Source organism: Microcaecilia unicolor, chromosome 4 (assembly GCF_901765095.1).
Source record: "Microcaecilia unicolor chromosome 4, aMicUni1.1, whole genome shotgun sequence".
Classification (NCBI taxonomy): domain Eukaryota; kingdom Metazoa; phylum Chordata; class Amphibia; order Gymnophiona; family Siphonopidae; genus Microcaecilia; species Microcaecilia unicolor.
Window position 1 is genome coordinate 315,128,897 of NC_044034.1, and position 15,010 is coordinate 315,143,906.

At 43.3% G+C, this 15,010-nt stretch overlaps 1 protein-coding gene across 4 annotated transcripts in view; it reads right to left on the bottom strand.

Moving 5' to 3' along the window:
* The window catches only part of SLC23A2 (solute carrier family 23 member 2), a 326,193-nt gene that overhangs the window by 5,933 nt on the left and 305,250 nt on the right, over positions 1-15,010 (bottom strand). For all 4 annotated transcript variants that reach the window (XM_030201843.1, XM_030201844.1, XM_030201845.1 and 1 more), the window contains 2 exons: positions 10,650-10,779; positions 6,215-6,352 (listed from right to left, as the gene is read on the bottom strand). In XM_030201843.1, the coding sequence (XP_030057703.1) occupies positions 6,215-6,352; positions 10,650-10,779 (268 nt within the window). The remainder of the gene's footprint in view (positions 1-6,214; positions 6,353-10,649; positions 10,780-15,010) is intronic.

Here is a 15,010-nt window from a genome sequence, read left to right on the forward strand (position 1 = left end):
AAAGCATTGATAAGACAAACAGAATTTAAAAAGAAGCTTGCCACAGAGGCAAAAGCTCATAGTAAAACTTTTTCAGGTATTTTGGAAGCAGAAAACCTGTTAGAGAGTCAGATGGGACCAGTAGATCATTACAAAATAAAAGAGGTACTTAGGAGAAACAAGGTTATAGCGGAGAGACTAAACAAATTCTTTGCTTCAGCCAGAAATGGTATTTAAACATGACAATACAGAGGAACTGAAATAAATCTTAATGAACCTGGAAGCAAAATTGATAAGCTAAAGAGCAGGAAAATCACCTGGATCAAATGGTGTACACCCCAGAGTACTGAAAGAACTAAAAAAAAAAAAAAAAAAAACATGCAATTGCAGATCTATTATTAGGTTAAAGATTGTTTATCATTAAACGTGTCCACAGTACCTGAAGATTGGAAAGTGGCCAATGTAACACCAATTTTTACAAACGGCTCTTGGGGTGATCCAGGAATCTACAGACTGGTAAGCCTGTCAGTGCCAGGCAAAAATAATAGAAACTATTATAGAGAATAACATTACTGAACACAGAGATAAAACATGGGTTAACAGGACAGAGTTAACACGGATTTAGCAAAGGAAAGTCCTGCCTCAGTCTGCTCCATTTGTTTTTTGAAGGCATGCTCAAAAGTGGATCAAGTAGAGCCAATTGATGTAGTATATCTAGATTATTACAAAGCTTTTGACAAAGTCCCTTATGAGAGACTCGTGAGTAAATTAAAAAGCCATGTGATAGGGAGCAATGTCCTGTTGTAGACTGTGAACTGGGCATAAAAGATAGTAAGGCTGAATAGTAGAATACTACAGAATTCTGTAATAGGACTGGTGCTTTTCAACATATTTACAAATTATCTGTAAATGGGAACAGGTGAGGTGGGTGATCAAATTTGCAGATAAAATTATTCAAGTTATTACATCACATGCAGGCTGTATTGCAGGAGGACCTTAAAGAGACTGGAAGGCTGAGCATCAAGATGGCAGATGAAATTTAATGTTGCCAAGTGTAAAGTGATGCACATTAGAAGGAATAACCTAAATTATAGCTATATGATATTAAGTTCCACATTAAGAGTCACCACCCAGGAAGAAGATCTAGGTGTTATTATGGACAATATGTTGAAACCTTCTGCTCAGTGTGTTTGCTTTTTTGGCCAATGCCACAATGTTAGGAATTATGAAAGGAACAGAGAATATGATATGTCTCTGTATTGTTCCATAGTGCAACTACACCTGGAGTTGTGTGCGTTTTGGTTGCCACATCTCAAAAAAGTTATAGCGGAATTACAAAAAATACAGAGGAGGGATGGAATGCCTCCCAAAAGGAGGAAAGGCTAAAGAGGTTATGGCTCTTCAGCTTAGAGGAGAAACAGCTGAGGGGGATATGATAGAGCTCTACAAAATCCTTAAAGGAGTAGAACAGGTAAATCCACTGATTGTTTTACTCTTAAAAACATACAAAGATTAGAGTACATACCATGAAGTTATAGTAATACTTTTAAAACAAACAGGAGAATATATTGTTTCACTCAATCCATAGTTAAGCTCTGGAACTCACTGCCAGAGGACATGGTACAGCAGTTGACATAGCTGGGTTTAAAAGGTAGAACTGGGGCAAGTCACTGTTTATCCTTGGGAGGTAGGCAGCATGGAACCTTGATGCATTCTTAGATTTTGCCAGACACTTGTAACTAGGCTTGACCACTGTAAAAGCAATATACTGGGCTAGATGGACCTTCAATCTGACCCAGCATGCAATTCTTAAGACTGTGTAGGAAGAAAGGATGAAGGAGCACACTAACAGTTTGAAAGCAACAGAACAGCAGGGTTTACAAGTTCAGGAGGGGGCACTATGGGTTAATCTGGAAAGAGGGGATAAAGATCTACTGGTGCGATTTAGAAACTTCCTTGGTAGGCAGAAGAAAGCAGCAGAGATTTAACAGAAGCCATTCATAAAATTGCTAGGATTTAAATCTACCATGTATTGGATTTGTGCATCCCAGTTATGTCTATAAAAGGAGCTTGCCACTTCTCTGCAGGGAGAAAATCAAGTTACTTACCTGTAGTAGGTGTTCTTTGTGGACAGCAGGATACATGTCCTCACAACATGGGTGACATCATCGTATTCTGCTGAATAAGGAAAACACCTGCTACAGGTAAGTAAATTGTTTTTGTCCAAGACAAGATAGCAAGTCCTCCAACATGGGACTCCTTGGCTGCAAGCAAAAAAAAAAGGAAATACAACTAATGGTGCTGCAGATTTTTTTTTTATTTTTTAGAATGAAGATTAAAAGTGAAAAAAAAAAATGATCCGGGGGGGGGGGGGGGGGGAGAGGGCTGGAGTTGGGTTCTAATTCCCCCAAGAGATTCTGGAGGGTTGACTGGCCTGGCTACTGTCACATCAGGCATCCTGTTGCAAACAATAATAGAATGTGAATGTGTGAACGGAGGTCCATGTCTGACCTCAAGTGAGCCACCAGTACTGGTACAGCTCTGACATGACCCCCAAGAGTCAGACCTGCCTGGTCATAAGTAAATGAAATGCAGTCTGCTAACCAATTTCAAAATGTGCATTTGCTGACAGCAGCCCCCGTCCTACTTAGGTCAAAACAAAAAGCTGGGTGGAATTTCTAGGGGCCTTAGTTACTCCAGATAGAAGACTAAGGACCTCTTGCAACACAGAGTGTGCAATGTGCTTCCACCTTTGTATGTGTGAGGCCTGGCAAAAAGTATTGGCAGAATGATGAATTAAGATGGAACTCTGATACTACCTTTGGAAGGAACTTTAGATGAGTATACAGAACCACTCAAGGAAAGGTGTAAAGTGAATCAGTTACTACAACCTACAGCTCACTAACTGTTGCCCAGATGATCAAAAGCAAACATGGGCACTAAAGGTCATTAGCTCTGGACTAGCACCCGCGTTTGCCAGCTCTGACTGCTAATTGCATGCAAATGCACGCAAACGAAGGTCTCCTGCATTCCTCCCTTATCAGCGGGCAGCGCACCAAATAAGGGTGCTGTTCCTGCTGCGAACCGTATACTAGCTCAGAGCTGGCGTTAAGGTTTGACAGCAAGGGAGAAATGGGGGAGACCCACAGAAAAGGTTTGACAGGTCTAGGATTTTTTCCTGGACCTGTCAAATCTAAGCCCACTCCCAAGCACAAGACCTGGTGGTACAGTGGACTCCAGCCCCCCACCCCACCCCCAAACTTAGAAGAAACCTGGTGGGGTCCAGAGAAACTGCTAGCCCTCCACACCGGCTCCGGCCTTCCCCCCCCCCCCCACCTCGAAGTTGGAGGAGGGATAAACTAGCACTCCCTCCCTCCTCTGGGGGTGCCTCTTCAAAATGGCTGCACCTTGCCCTGTGCATCCTGGGATGTGCTAGGCGGGGCTTAACTTCCATATAAGGGTTAAACCCCACCCAGATGGACCAGGCAGGGTGGCGCCATTTTGAGCAGGTGCCTACAGAGGAGGGAGTGTTAGTCTCTCCCTCCTCCAACTTCGAGGTAGACCGTGGGGGAGGGGGGTGCCGGAGCGGGTGTGGAGGGCTAGCAGTCCCACTTGACCACCAGGGTTCTTGGTAGTGTTGGGGGCTAGCGGTCAGGTCTTTAGTGTTTAGAAAGGGGGGGCGGCAGGCATAGGTTTGACAGGTCTGGGAGAAAATCCTGGACCTGTCAAACCTCCTCTGCTGTTTGACAGGTCTGGGATTTTTTTTTTTTTTTGTACAGCCCGGACCTGACAAAACTTTTATGGGAGGATTGTGCCTTGGGTGCATGCCCAGGCACAATCCTCCCACAGAAGTACCCCTACGGTCAAGCTAATATTGTGCCTAAATTTGCATGCTATTAGCTCTGATCATAGGGGCGTTAAGGCCTCGTGCTGTTCCGGCGCTAATTTTAGAGCGGTTTGGAACAGCACGGGGCTTCTGATCATCTGCACCTCTATGAGGTGAAGTAACTGCCACCAAAAACATATTTCAGATGACAGGTGTTGGTTCAAAAGGAGCTTTCTTCAGTTGGATTAATACAACTTTGAGATCCCACCGCCCAGCAGAAGGCTTGATGGGAGGCTTCAAAAGAAACAAGCCTCGCATAAAGCAAACTAAAGGCTGCAGAAAGATGCACTAAGGTGTACCCTAATAAAGTTGGTTTTCAAATCTCACTGACAGACATAGAAGTATTCAAGCAGTTTTTAATGTGGACAGGAAAAAAAATCTAGGGCTTTTCCATCAAACTACTTGGCAAACCTCTTCCATTTAGAACTACGTAACCTGAAAGTAAAACCTATCTACATAGGCCCCCCCCCCCCCCCCCCCAAGCCAGTTTCGATGAATCTATCACTAACAGTAATTTGGAAGGGGACACCTTTTGTCTGATTAGATTAAGTCCACCACTGTCCCCCACAGTGAATCCCGGAGAAAGCTGGTGACAGAAATTATGTCCCATAGCTTTCCAGTGGCCTGCATCTACTGAGTGTTCAAATTGAGATGTACCAGGGGTGTTACATGTACTTTTGAAGCCATGTGGTCCAACATCTGCCATGTTGATATATGCAGACTCATTTGAACTTCTACCACTATGGACAATAAACTGACGATTCTCTGTTATGGCACCCCTTCCAATGCTATGGAGAAAGAGTGGTTCTCACATCAGGGGCACTTCAAGGGCATAGGTAACCACAGTGCCTCAATGCTCAAGACACCATGCTCTAGCAAGGTAGTAGATGATGGCAGAAAAAGGCCTGCACGGTCCATCCAGTCTGCCCAACAAGATAAACTCATATGTGCTACTTTTTGTGTATACCCTACTTTGATTTGTACCTGTCCTCTTCAGGGCACAGACCTTATAAGACTGCCCAGCACTATCCCCACCTCCCAACCACCAGCCCGGCCTCCCACCACCGGCTTTGGCACAGACCGTATAAGTCTGCCCAGCAGCCAAAATGGACTTGAGGTTTCAGAGAAATAAGCCAACTTGCCACCCCTGTTGGGGGAGCGGGAATAGGACACAATGCATTTCTATAGGACCAGAAGTTCATACCAGCTTCTTAAGTAAAAAAACAAACTGATGCACTGCAACTACCATGGAATGAGTACAATGCTAGTGTGCACTGTCCCCCACTTGGTATTCAATATCAAGATTCCTTGGTACTGATGATGACAAGGATATACCAAGTCTCATGAGGCCACCGCTTGTAGTCTCGGTAGCCATTTTAAACAAGTGGCGGCAGTGAGATGGATCAGCGGCAGCAGGCAGGAAAGAATGGGGGATCTTTCCTGCCCTAAAGCAAGCCACTAGACCACAAGGGTGACTTCAGGTATATTCGGGAGAGAAAGCCTAAGTCGGTTCAATTGTATGGTTCCACCGGAACCTCGCTGGACCATCCCCGTGGACCTGAAGGGTATCCCCACGGGATTACTGTGGTACCTGTGGGATTCCTACTATCCCCACTCCTGTGCAGCTCTCTACTTTGGAACAAGGGTGAAAAGGGATGTCTCAAGAGTAATCTAAGGGTACATTTCTTTACAGAAAAGGTACTGGGTGAACGCAAAAGCATCCCCATAAAGGTGGTGGACACAAGGATAGTATCGTAACTCAAGAAAGACTGGACAAATACTAAGCATCTCTGATGGAGAGAAAAGAATTAAAGAGATTGGGCAGACTGGACAGGCATATAGTTTTTTTCTGCCATCATGCTCTATGTTTCTATGTGAATACAAGAGTTATTTCCAACTGCTGAGATTACAAACAAAACACTTATGGTGAACAGACACATGAAGTTGGGAGGCGGGAAATACTGCTGGGCAGACTTGTTCGGTCTGTGCCCTGAAAAAGGCAGGTACAAATCAAGGTAAGGTATACACATGAGTTTATCTTGTTAGGCAGACTGGATGGACCGTGCGAGTCTTTTTCTGCCGTCATCTGCTATGTTACTATGTATGTATGTGTCGTCAGGTATTTAAAAAAACAAAACCCTAGATGGCTTATATTTTGCCTTGGCCAAGATCTCCATAAACAATAACCAAATATGGGTTAAACACAGGATGCAGAGCTCAAAGGGCAAATGTATTTCAACCAAATTATCGTCTAGTAACAAAGCAACTGCAGTACCACTCCCCCCCCCCCCCCCCTTAACAAGCTGGTGAATCTTCCTGACTTGCTGAGACCGTTCCAGAGCTCCATACCTGTAACCAGAGGGTTTTGTTTGAGATAACTTGGAAGGACTAATCCAAAGAAAATGGAGAACCCAAGGACAAATAAATTCCGTGAAGAGTTCAAATCTACGAATTGTAGGTTAGAGAGGCCCACAGCAGTTATCATACCTGAAATGAAAACAAACCAGTGAGTGCTACCATCTCTCCCTTTGAACAATATAATGTAGTGATGATGTGCCATGCTGTATTTTGATGAAAACTGTTTACTCTCGCAAGCACTCAATATGTTACTCTGCTGTACCTCCTTCTTCCCTTCACCATGAGTAAACCCCAAGCTTTAAATTTTCATCTGAATTTCCAATAAGAAAATGACCTTACAATGTGTGTCAGTTTTCCTCCTCTCCCTCAAGTCGATCCTTTTACCTTTTTAAACTATTTTCTTCATTTTATTTTAGTCACCCTTTCGAAAATTAAATGCAGCTACAGTAGATTTCCTTTGTGGGTTCATCCCAGGTAGTAGCTCAAACTTGATCATGTCATGATCACTGTTTCTCAGGGGACCCAACACTGCCACTTCTCGCACTATGCCCTGCATGCCACCAAGGACCAGATCCAAAATGGCTCCCCCTCTTGTCAGTTGCTAGACCAGTTGCTCCAAGAAGCATTCATTTATTACATCTAGAACTTTTATCTCCCTGGCACTCCCAGATGTAATATATCCAGTCAATATTGGGGTAAATGAGATCACCCATTATTATAGTGTTGCCCAATTTGCCAGCTTTCCTAATTTTTGTAAACATTTCTTCCATCTATCTGTTCGTTCTGTCCTGGCAGATAGTAGTACAGGCCTACAAGAATACTCTTTCCCTTTACACATGGAATTTTTATCCATAATGATTCCATGCTGCTGTTTCATGTGGAATGTTTATTTTATTTGACTCAATTCCCTCTTTAACATATAGTGCAACCCCCCTCCAATTTGATCCTTTCAATACAATTTGTACCCTGCTAACACAGTGTCCCATTGATTGTCCTCTTTCCACCAAGACTCTGAGATGCCTATTATATGTACCTCATCATTTAGTGCTATATACTCTAACTCTCCCATCTTATTTTTTAGGCTTCTTGCATTTGTATACAGGCACTTCAAATTGTGTTTTTTTCCCCTTTACAAGCTGCTTAGAAGTTGAAGGGCATAATGTGTGTCCTTTTTCCTGCTCTCTCATTAAGCACACCTGGCTTACTTTCAGCATTGTTGTAACCTCTCTACTGGGATTCCATAAATGTCCTGTTTCAATAGTATCCTTGAACCATGCACTCCTGGGCAACTGTCTTCTCCCCCCCCCCCCCCCCCCCCCATTCTAGTTTAAAAGCTGCTGTATTTCCTTTTTTAAAGTTAGTGCCAGAGGCTGATTCCATCCTGGTTAAGGTGGAGCCCATCCTTTCAGACAGTCTCCCCCTTTCCCAGAATGTTGCCCAGTTCCTAACAAATCCCTCATCCCTACCCTGTCTCAACCATGCATTGAAACTTTGGAACTCTGTCTGCCTTTTGGGTCCTGCGAGTGGAATGGGGAGCATTTCTGAAAATGTTACCCTGGAAGATCTGGACTTCAGTTTTCTACCTAAGAGCCTAAATTTGGCTTCTAGAACCTCCATCCCACATTTTCCTTATGTTGTTACCCACATGTACCATGACAGCCAGCTCCTCCCCAGCACTAAGATCCTGTCTAGGTGACATGTGAGGTCCACTACCTTCGCACCAGGCAGGCAAGTGACCAGGCGATCCTCACATCCACCAGCCACCCAGCTATCTACATGCCTAATGATCAAATAACCAACTACAACAGCTGTCCTAACTCTTCCCACCTGGGCAGTTCTTAGAGACATATCCTCGGTGCGAGAGAATAATGAATCCCCTGGTGGGCACGTTCTGGTTACAGGAGTACTTCCTACTTCACCAGGGCACTGCTCTCCTTCTAGGAGACCTCCCTCCTCCAAGGCAGCACAGGGACTGCCAGACTGGAGGTGGGACTTCTCTACAATTCCCCTGTAGGTCTCCTCTGTACCTCTCTGTCTCCCTCAGCTCCTCCAAGTCTGCTACTCTAGCCTCAAGAGAATGGACTCGTTCTCCGAGAGCTAGGAGCTCTTTGCATCCTGTCGAGTAGTTTTGGACTGCACAGGGCTGTTCTGCAGTGGTTCCAAGGATTTTTATTTAATTGATCTTACCAAGTCAGGTACGGGGAAGATGTTTCAGAAGTATGAGTGTCACCCTGTGGAGTTCCACAGGATTCACCCTTTTCGCCTATGTTATTTAATATCGTATTACAGTCTCTGGGTGCTGTTTTAGAGCAAGCACAGTTATATAGTTTTATATACGCTGATATCTCTGTGTTGTGTCCAGTCTTTGAAGATTGGAATGCAACTTATGCTCAAATTTTCTTGGATTTAATTTAATCTTGGATTGTGCAACATCGGCTTAAGATCAATACGGAAAAGACATGGCTCCTATGGTTGGGACCTCTGGACCACCCATTTCGGTTTAATACAGTAACTGTGGGGTTAGATTGTTTTACCTTTGTGACAGAGTCCCAGACTATTGGGAGTGGTGACTGACAGTACATTTAGTATGAAGCTGCAAATTAACTCAGTTGTTAAATCTTTTTTATCAACATTAAAAAAACAAAAAAACTTTGCTGTATTAAGAAATACTTTGATGCGTCTCTTTTTTAGGCTTATTGTTCAGACGTTAGTCTTGTCTATTCTTGATTATTGCAATTTAATGTATGTTGGCTGTACTAAATCTTCTTTAAGAGACATGCAGGTAGTACAAAATACTGCCATTTGCTTGATCTTCTCTTTAAACAAATTTGAGCCTCTGTCTTCTTATTTTTTGGAATTATATTGGCTTCTTGTAGAGACCCAGATTTAAGTTAGGAATTACAGTTTTCAGGATGCTCAAAGGTGAGGCTCCATTTTATTTAACTACAGCGATGAATGTATTCTTAGAGAGTAAATTACATCGGTTGTGAGGTCAGTGTTTACTGTTCTTTCCCGCAGTCAGAAAAGTCAGGCTCCAACCTTCTGGAACTCATTGCTGTTGGAGCCAAGGATCAGCACTGATTTTATTTTTCTGAGGTTGCTCAAGACCTTTTTGTTTAGGAAATATGTAGTGAGATTTTTAATTGAGTTGCCTGTGTTAGTTATTTTATGGTTTTGAGTGTGGTAGGTGTATTGAATTATATTTCTGAATGTTGTGTTCACTCTTATTTGTAACCCGCAGTAAACAGTATTGGTACTTGTGGGCTATAAGTTCTGTATAAAATAAAATAAATAAAATTGAGGAACATAGAACAGAACTGAGCTCTGGATCTGTAGATAGTTTATATTTTTACGAATTTTTACAAAGCTTGAAGTGGACTGTGAGAACATTATGGACTGATAGTTAAGAAAACAATGTTAAGAATATGGTTCTCTCATATTCAAGTAATGCCTATTGTTTTGTGCTAGATTTAACAAGTTATAGTACGCATTTTTTGTTTGAATTTACAAGATCTTTTAAATATGGGTTAGGTATGGGGTGGGAAAGAAAGCTGTTGGAACAGTGACGGGAGTGGAGAAGTGGCCTAGTGGTTAGAGCATCAGTCAACATCTACAGATGTCCTGTTTAAATCCCACTGCTGTACCTTGTGATCTTGGGCAAGTCAATTAACCTTCTATTGCCTCAGGTACAAACTTAGATTGTGAGCCCTCCAGGAACAAGGAAATATCCAGTGTACCTGAATGTAACCCACCTTGAGCTACTTCTGAAAAAGGTGTGAGCAAAATCCAAATAAATAATAAGAAAATAATAATAATATATAAGGATAAGGTGGGGATGGAGAAGAATTGACTGGAGGATGAGGTAAGGATGGAGGACCAGATTATGTCCCTGTATATGCACACCTCTAGTCATGTATACTGGCTGGCACTACTGGAAATACTCTGTGTTCTTGGTAATTTTAGAACCTTTGCATGATGAAAGGGGAGTTAGATACTGGGGAAAGAGCTAAACCAGGAGACATAATAAAAGGAAGACAAATGCTATTCACTTGAGGAAGATAGGATTCCCACTGCATATAGAAGGGTCCTCTAAGTAGTTTTTACTTGTTGACGAAATTAGGACTATAAAAAAGTGTTAATTGTTTTGCTGAAATACCACATTACAATATAGAACTGGTTAATACCTAATGTGAAAATATCAGAATTTGTATGAAATTTAAACAAATGTTGACTGGGTTTTAAAAACTATTTTTGTTTCCCTGGATTGTGCTGAATTTTGTTCAACATTTTTTTCTTGGCCTTTTTGATGGACTAGTGTTGCCTCTTATCTACTGTCTGGTAAATCAAAGAAATAAATATTAGACAAAAAGGGACAGGCACTAAATCCAACATTTATTCACTATTCAAGAACAGCTAATACCATTACCAAAGAGCGTGCAGAAAAGGGCTCCAAGGACAGGGTCTGGGAGTGAGGCGAACAGGGCACTGAATTTCCCAATCATGCCTAAAAGCAGCATGAAGGCTGCTCCATACTGGATAACTCTGCGGCTTGCAACCTATATAAAAGAAATAAAATTAATTTTTAGAGAAGAAGATTAGAAAGTACCACAAATTGAACATTTATGCCAATTGTATGAGATTGGTACGCTTGCTGCAATAAGGTTGGTTACTGGAAGGGAAAGCTACCCAAGAAAAGCAACATTTCTGAGTCACCACTTGAAAACAGCTAAACACAAGCAACTGTACCCCTCCACTCAACCTGCTCTTCTATTACAAGGGTGGCAATTAACAAGTATGCTGTAACACTGAAAACTCAGGAGGAACTAAAAAACAGCACTATGGGGCCGATGCAGACAGCTGAAGATTACTGCTGTATTTTTAACATGGCAGTAATTTGCATGCTCATTGCTTACAGCATGCCACAGTAGTTCTGGGTTGGTACTTTTCTGCTAGAACTGGTGCACTCAGCCAGCTCTACCGCTTGTCTTTCTGCAGCCACCCCATGTGCAAATGACACTCAATACAGCCTGACCTAACTCTGTGTGTTAATCACAGATATGTGCAAAAAAGCATATTTGTGCTGCCTGTTTGTAATCTATAATGATTCATTATGTTTTCTTAGGGTTATCTCTTGGGAACCCACCAAAACCTGATAACCCTCCAAAGTGTGGCTAGTCCCCTGTGGTCTACAGAGAACCCCTGGTTACAGACAGACAACCTTGCTTTCTCCATTAACAGGGGAACTGCAGGCATACTTGGCAACTACTAAGATAAAAATTGCTCTTGGGAGGTATGTTTTGATTGGGCAAACCATGGAATAAATAATGTTGGAAGGCTGGCTGTTGAAAGGAATTGTTCAACTAAGCAAAAGGGTTCTGGGTTCCTGAATGTCCAATGGCATCTCAAGGTAGTCAGAGCAGATTTTCTAAGGGGATCCCACATTTTCCCTGGAGGTACTCGTGTGTGTATGAACATAATATAAACTTTGGAACATCGCCTGGCCTCTATGTTGACAAAGTTGTACAGTGTAAGTGTGTATACATTGTTTTCTAACTTGCTTCTTATCTATGGCTGAGAGAAGAGTTGTTTCTGGTGGAAGGGGGAAAACAGAGAATGGAACTAAATACCTTCCTCCCCTGTCATTTTCATGGGCCCTTACATAGTCTACTAAAAGTTAGAACGATGACTCTCAAAATTAAAATGGAATGTGGATAGAGTCCATAATACACTGTCAAATATCAGTTCTACAGAATGCCACATCTTTTCACACACCACCTTCTTACCCTCATGACACAAACATTTAGTCTTGCTTATATTGGCTTTTATTGATGCTATCTATATAACTGATTGAGACCCATGTGATGGGGAGACCATCCATTTAGAAAAAACACACTCATGCAAACTGCCACTCAGTCACTCAATGGCTGAAGGATTCTGATTACCATGTTAGCCTATGGAAATATCTTCCTGAAACAATGGACAACTGTGCACAGAAGGCAGCTTGTGGCTCATCGACTCCATTATTAAATGCTTATTAGTAATAATCTTTTGGCTACAGGTGCCAACTTTACAAATTTCTAGACCACACCCATATTACCCTCTTCACGGACACTGAAGATTTTGCTCAGTATTGTGGGCACCGAAGTACCTACAGAACTAGAACTTATCCCTGTCACATCTGCTAATATGAATTTAACAATCTCATTTTGGCTCAGATGCAACCACCAGATACAGCAATTGTGAACCAGAACACTTTTGAATTAAAGCTCTAAAATCTTGAGTAAAGTTACTTTACTTTCCATGTCCACTTAGAGCTTGATTTTATATAGACACCTATGTGTTTTTATAAAACAGGCTCCTATAAAATACACCCCATAGGGCACAAATTCTCTCTTGCTCTATAGGTGTAAATGTATGCATCCTTTGTGTATTTTTATAAGACCCATTTTCTGTTTGTAAGACATGCTTTTCATGAAGAAAATGCTTTATAAAGTGACCCCTTTACAGGATAGTTTTAACACAGGATGCCTAGGCTGTCAAGGCACTCACACGCATGTGTTTCATCTACTTTATAAAGACAATATATGTACCTAATGCACTTATGTACCTTTACAAAAACAGACCACCAGAAATCTCCAACCTGAAGTTTAGAAACTGTGGGAGTCTTTTACTAAACATTAGCACAAGTTATCTGCAGTATGGCCCACAGGAATAGAATGAATCCTGAGGAGATAACTTGCACTAACCTTTAGTAAAAGATCCCCTGTGTTTGTACATGCACGAATCTGTGATTGTGCATAGGTTTTCTCTTAATTGTTTAATAATGCACTTAAACTTGCACTTAAACTTGAATGAATCAGAAATCTAGATTCAAATGAATGAAGGGAAAAAAAAAAAAAACAGAAAAAGATCTCAAAGGAAAAGCGAATGCTACATACCTGTAGAAGGTATTCTCCGAGGACAGCAGGCTGATTGTTCTCACTGATGGGTGACGTCCACGGCAGCCCCTCCAATCGGAATCTTCACTAGCAAAGTCCTTTGCTAGTCCTCGCGCGCCCGCGCGCACCGCGCGGCCGTCTTCCCGCCCGAAACCGGCTCGAGCCGGCCAGTCCAGTATGTAGCAAGACAATACAAGGGAAGACACAACTCCAAAGGGGAGGCGGGCGGGTTTGTGAGAACAATCAGCCTGCTGTCCTCGGAGAATACCTTCTACAGGTATGTAGCATTCGCTTTCTCCGAGGACAAGCAGGCTGCTTGTTCTCACTGATGGGGTATCCCTAGCCCCCAGGCTCACTCAAAACAACAACCATGGTCAATTGGGCCTCGCAACAGCGAGGACATAACTGAGATTGACCTAAAAAATTTACCAACTAACTGAGAGTGCAGCCTGGAACAGAACAAACAGGGCCCTCGGGGGGTGGAGTTGGATCCTAAAACCCAAACAGGTTCTGAAGAACTGACTGCCCGAACCGACTGTCGCGTCGGGTATCCTGCTGCAGGCAGTAATGAGATGTGAATGTGTGGACAGATGACCACGTCGCAGCTTTGCAAATGTCTTCAATAGAGGCTGACTTCAAGTGGGCTACCGACGCAGCCATGGCTCTAACATTATGAGCCGTGACATGACCCTCAAGAGCCAGCCCCGCCTGGGCGTAAGTGAAGGAAATGCAATCTGCTAGTCAATTGGATATGGTGCGTTTCCCCACAGCCACTCCCCTCCTATTGGGATCAAAAGAAACAAACAATTGGGCGGACTGTCTGTTGGGCTGTGTCCGCTCCAAATAGAAGGCCAATGCTCTCTTGCAGTCCAATGTGTGCAGCTGACGTTCAGCAGGGCAGGAATGAGGACGGGGAAAGAATGTTGGCAAGACAATTGACTGGTTCAGATGGAACTCCGACACGACCTTTGGCAAGAACTTAGGGTGAGTGCGGAGGACTACTCTGTTATGATGAAATTTGGTGTAAGGGGCCTGGGCTACCAGGGCCTGAAGCTCACTGACTCTACGAGCTGAAGTAACTGCCACCAAGAAAATGACCTTCCAGGTCAAGTACTTCAGATGGCAGGAATTCAGTGGCTCAAAAGGAGGTTTCATCAGCTGGGTGAGAACGACATTGAGATCCCATGACACTGTAGGAGGCTTGACAGGGGGCTTTGACAAAAGCAAACCTCTCATGAAGCGAACAACTAAAGGCTGTCCTGAGATCGGCTTACCTTCCACACGGTAATGGTATGCACTGATTGCACTAAGGTGAACCCTTACAGAGTTGGTCTTGAGACCAGACTCAGACAAGTGCAGAAGGTATTCAAGCAGGGTCTGTGTAGGACAAGAGCGAGGATCTAGGGCCTTGCTGTCACACCAGACGGCAAACCTCCTCCATAAAAAGAAGTAACTCCTCTTAGTGGACTCTTTCCTGGAAGCAAGATGCGGGAGACACCCTCTGACAGACCCAAAGAGGCAAAGTCTACGCTCTCAACATCCAGGCCGTGAGAGCCAGGGACCGGAGGCTGGGATGCAGAAGAGCCCCTTCGTCCTGCGTGATGAGGGTCGGAAAACACTCCAATCTCCACGGTTCTTCGGAGGATAACTCCAGAAGAAGAGGGAACCAGATCTGACGCGGCCAAAAAGGAGCGATCAGAATCATGGTGCCTCGGTCTTGCTTGAGTTTCAACAAAGTCTTCCCTACCAGAGGAATGGGAGGATAAGCATACAGCAGGCCCTCCCCCCAATCCAGGAGGAAGGCATCCGATGCCAGTCTGCCGGGGGCCTGAAGCCTGGAACAGAACTG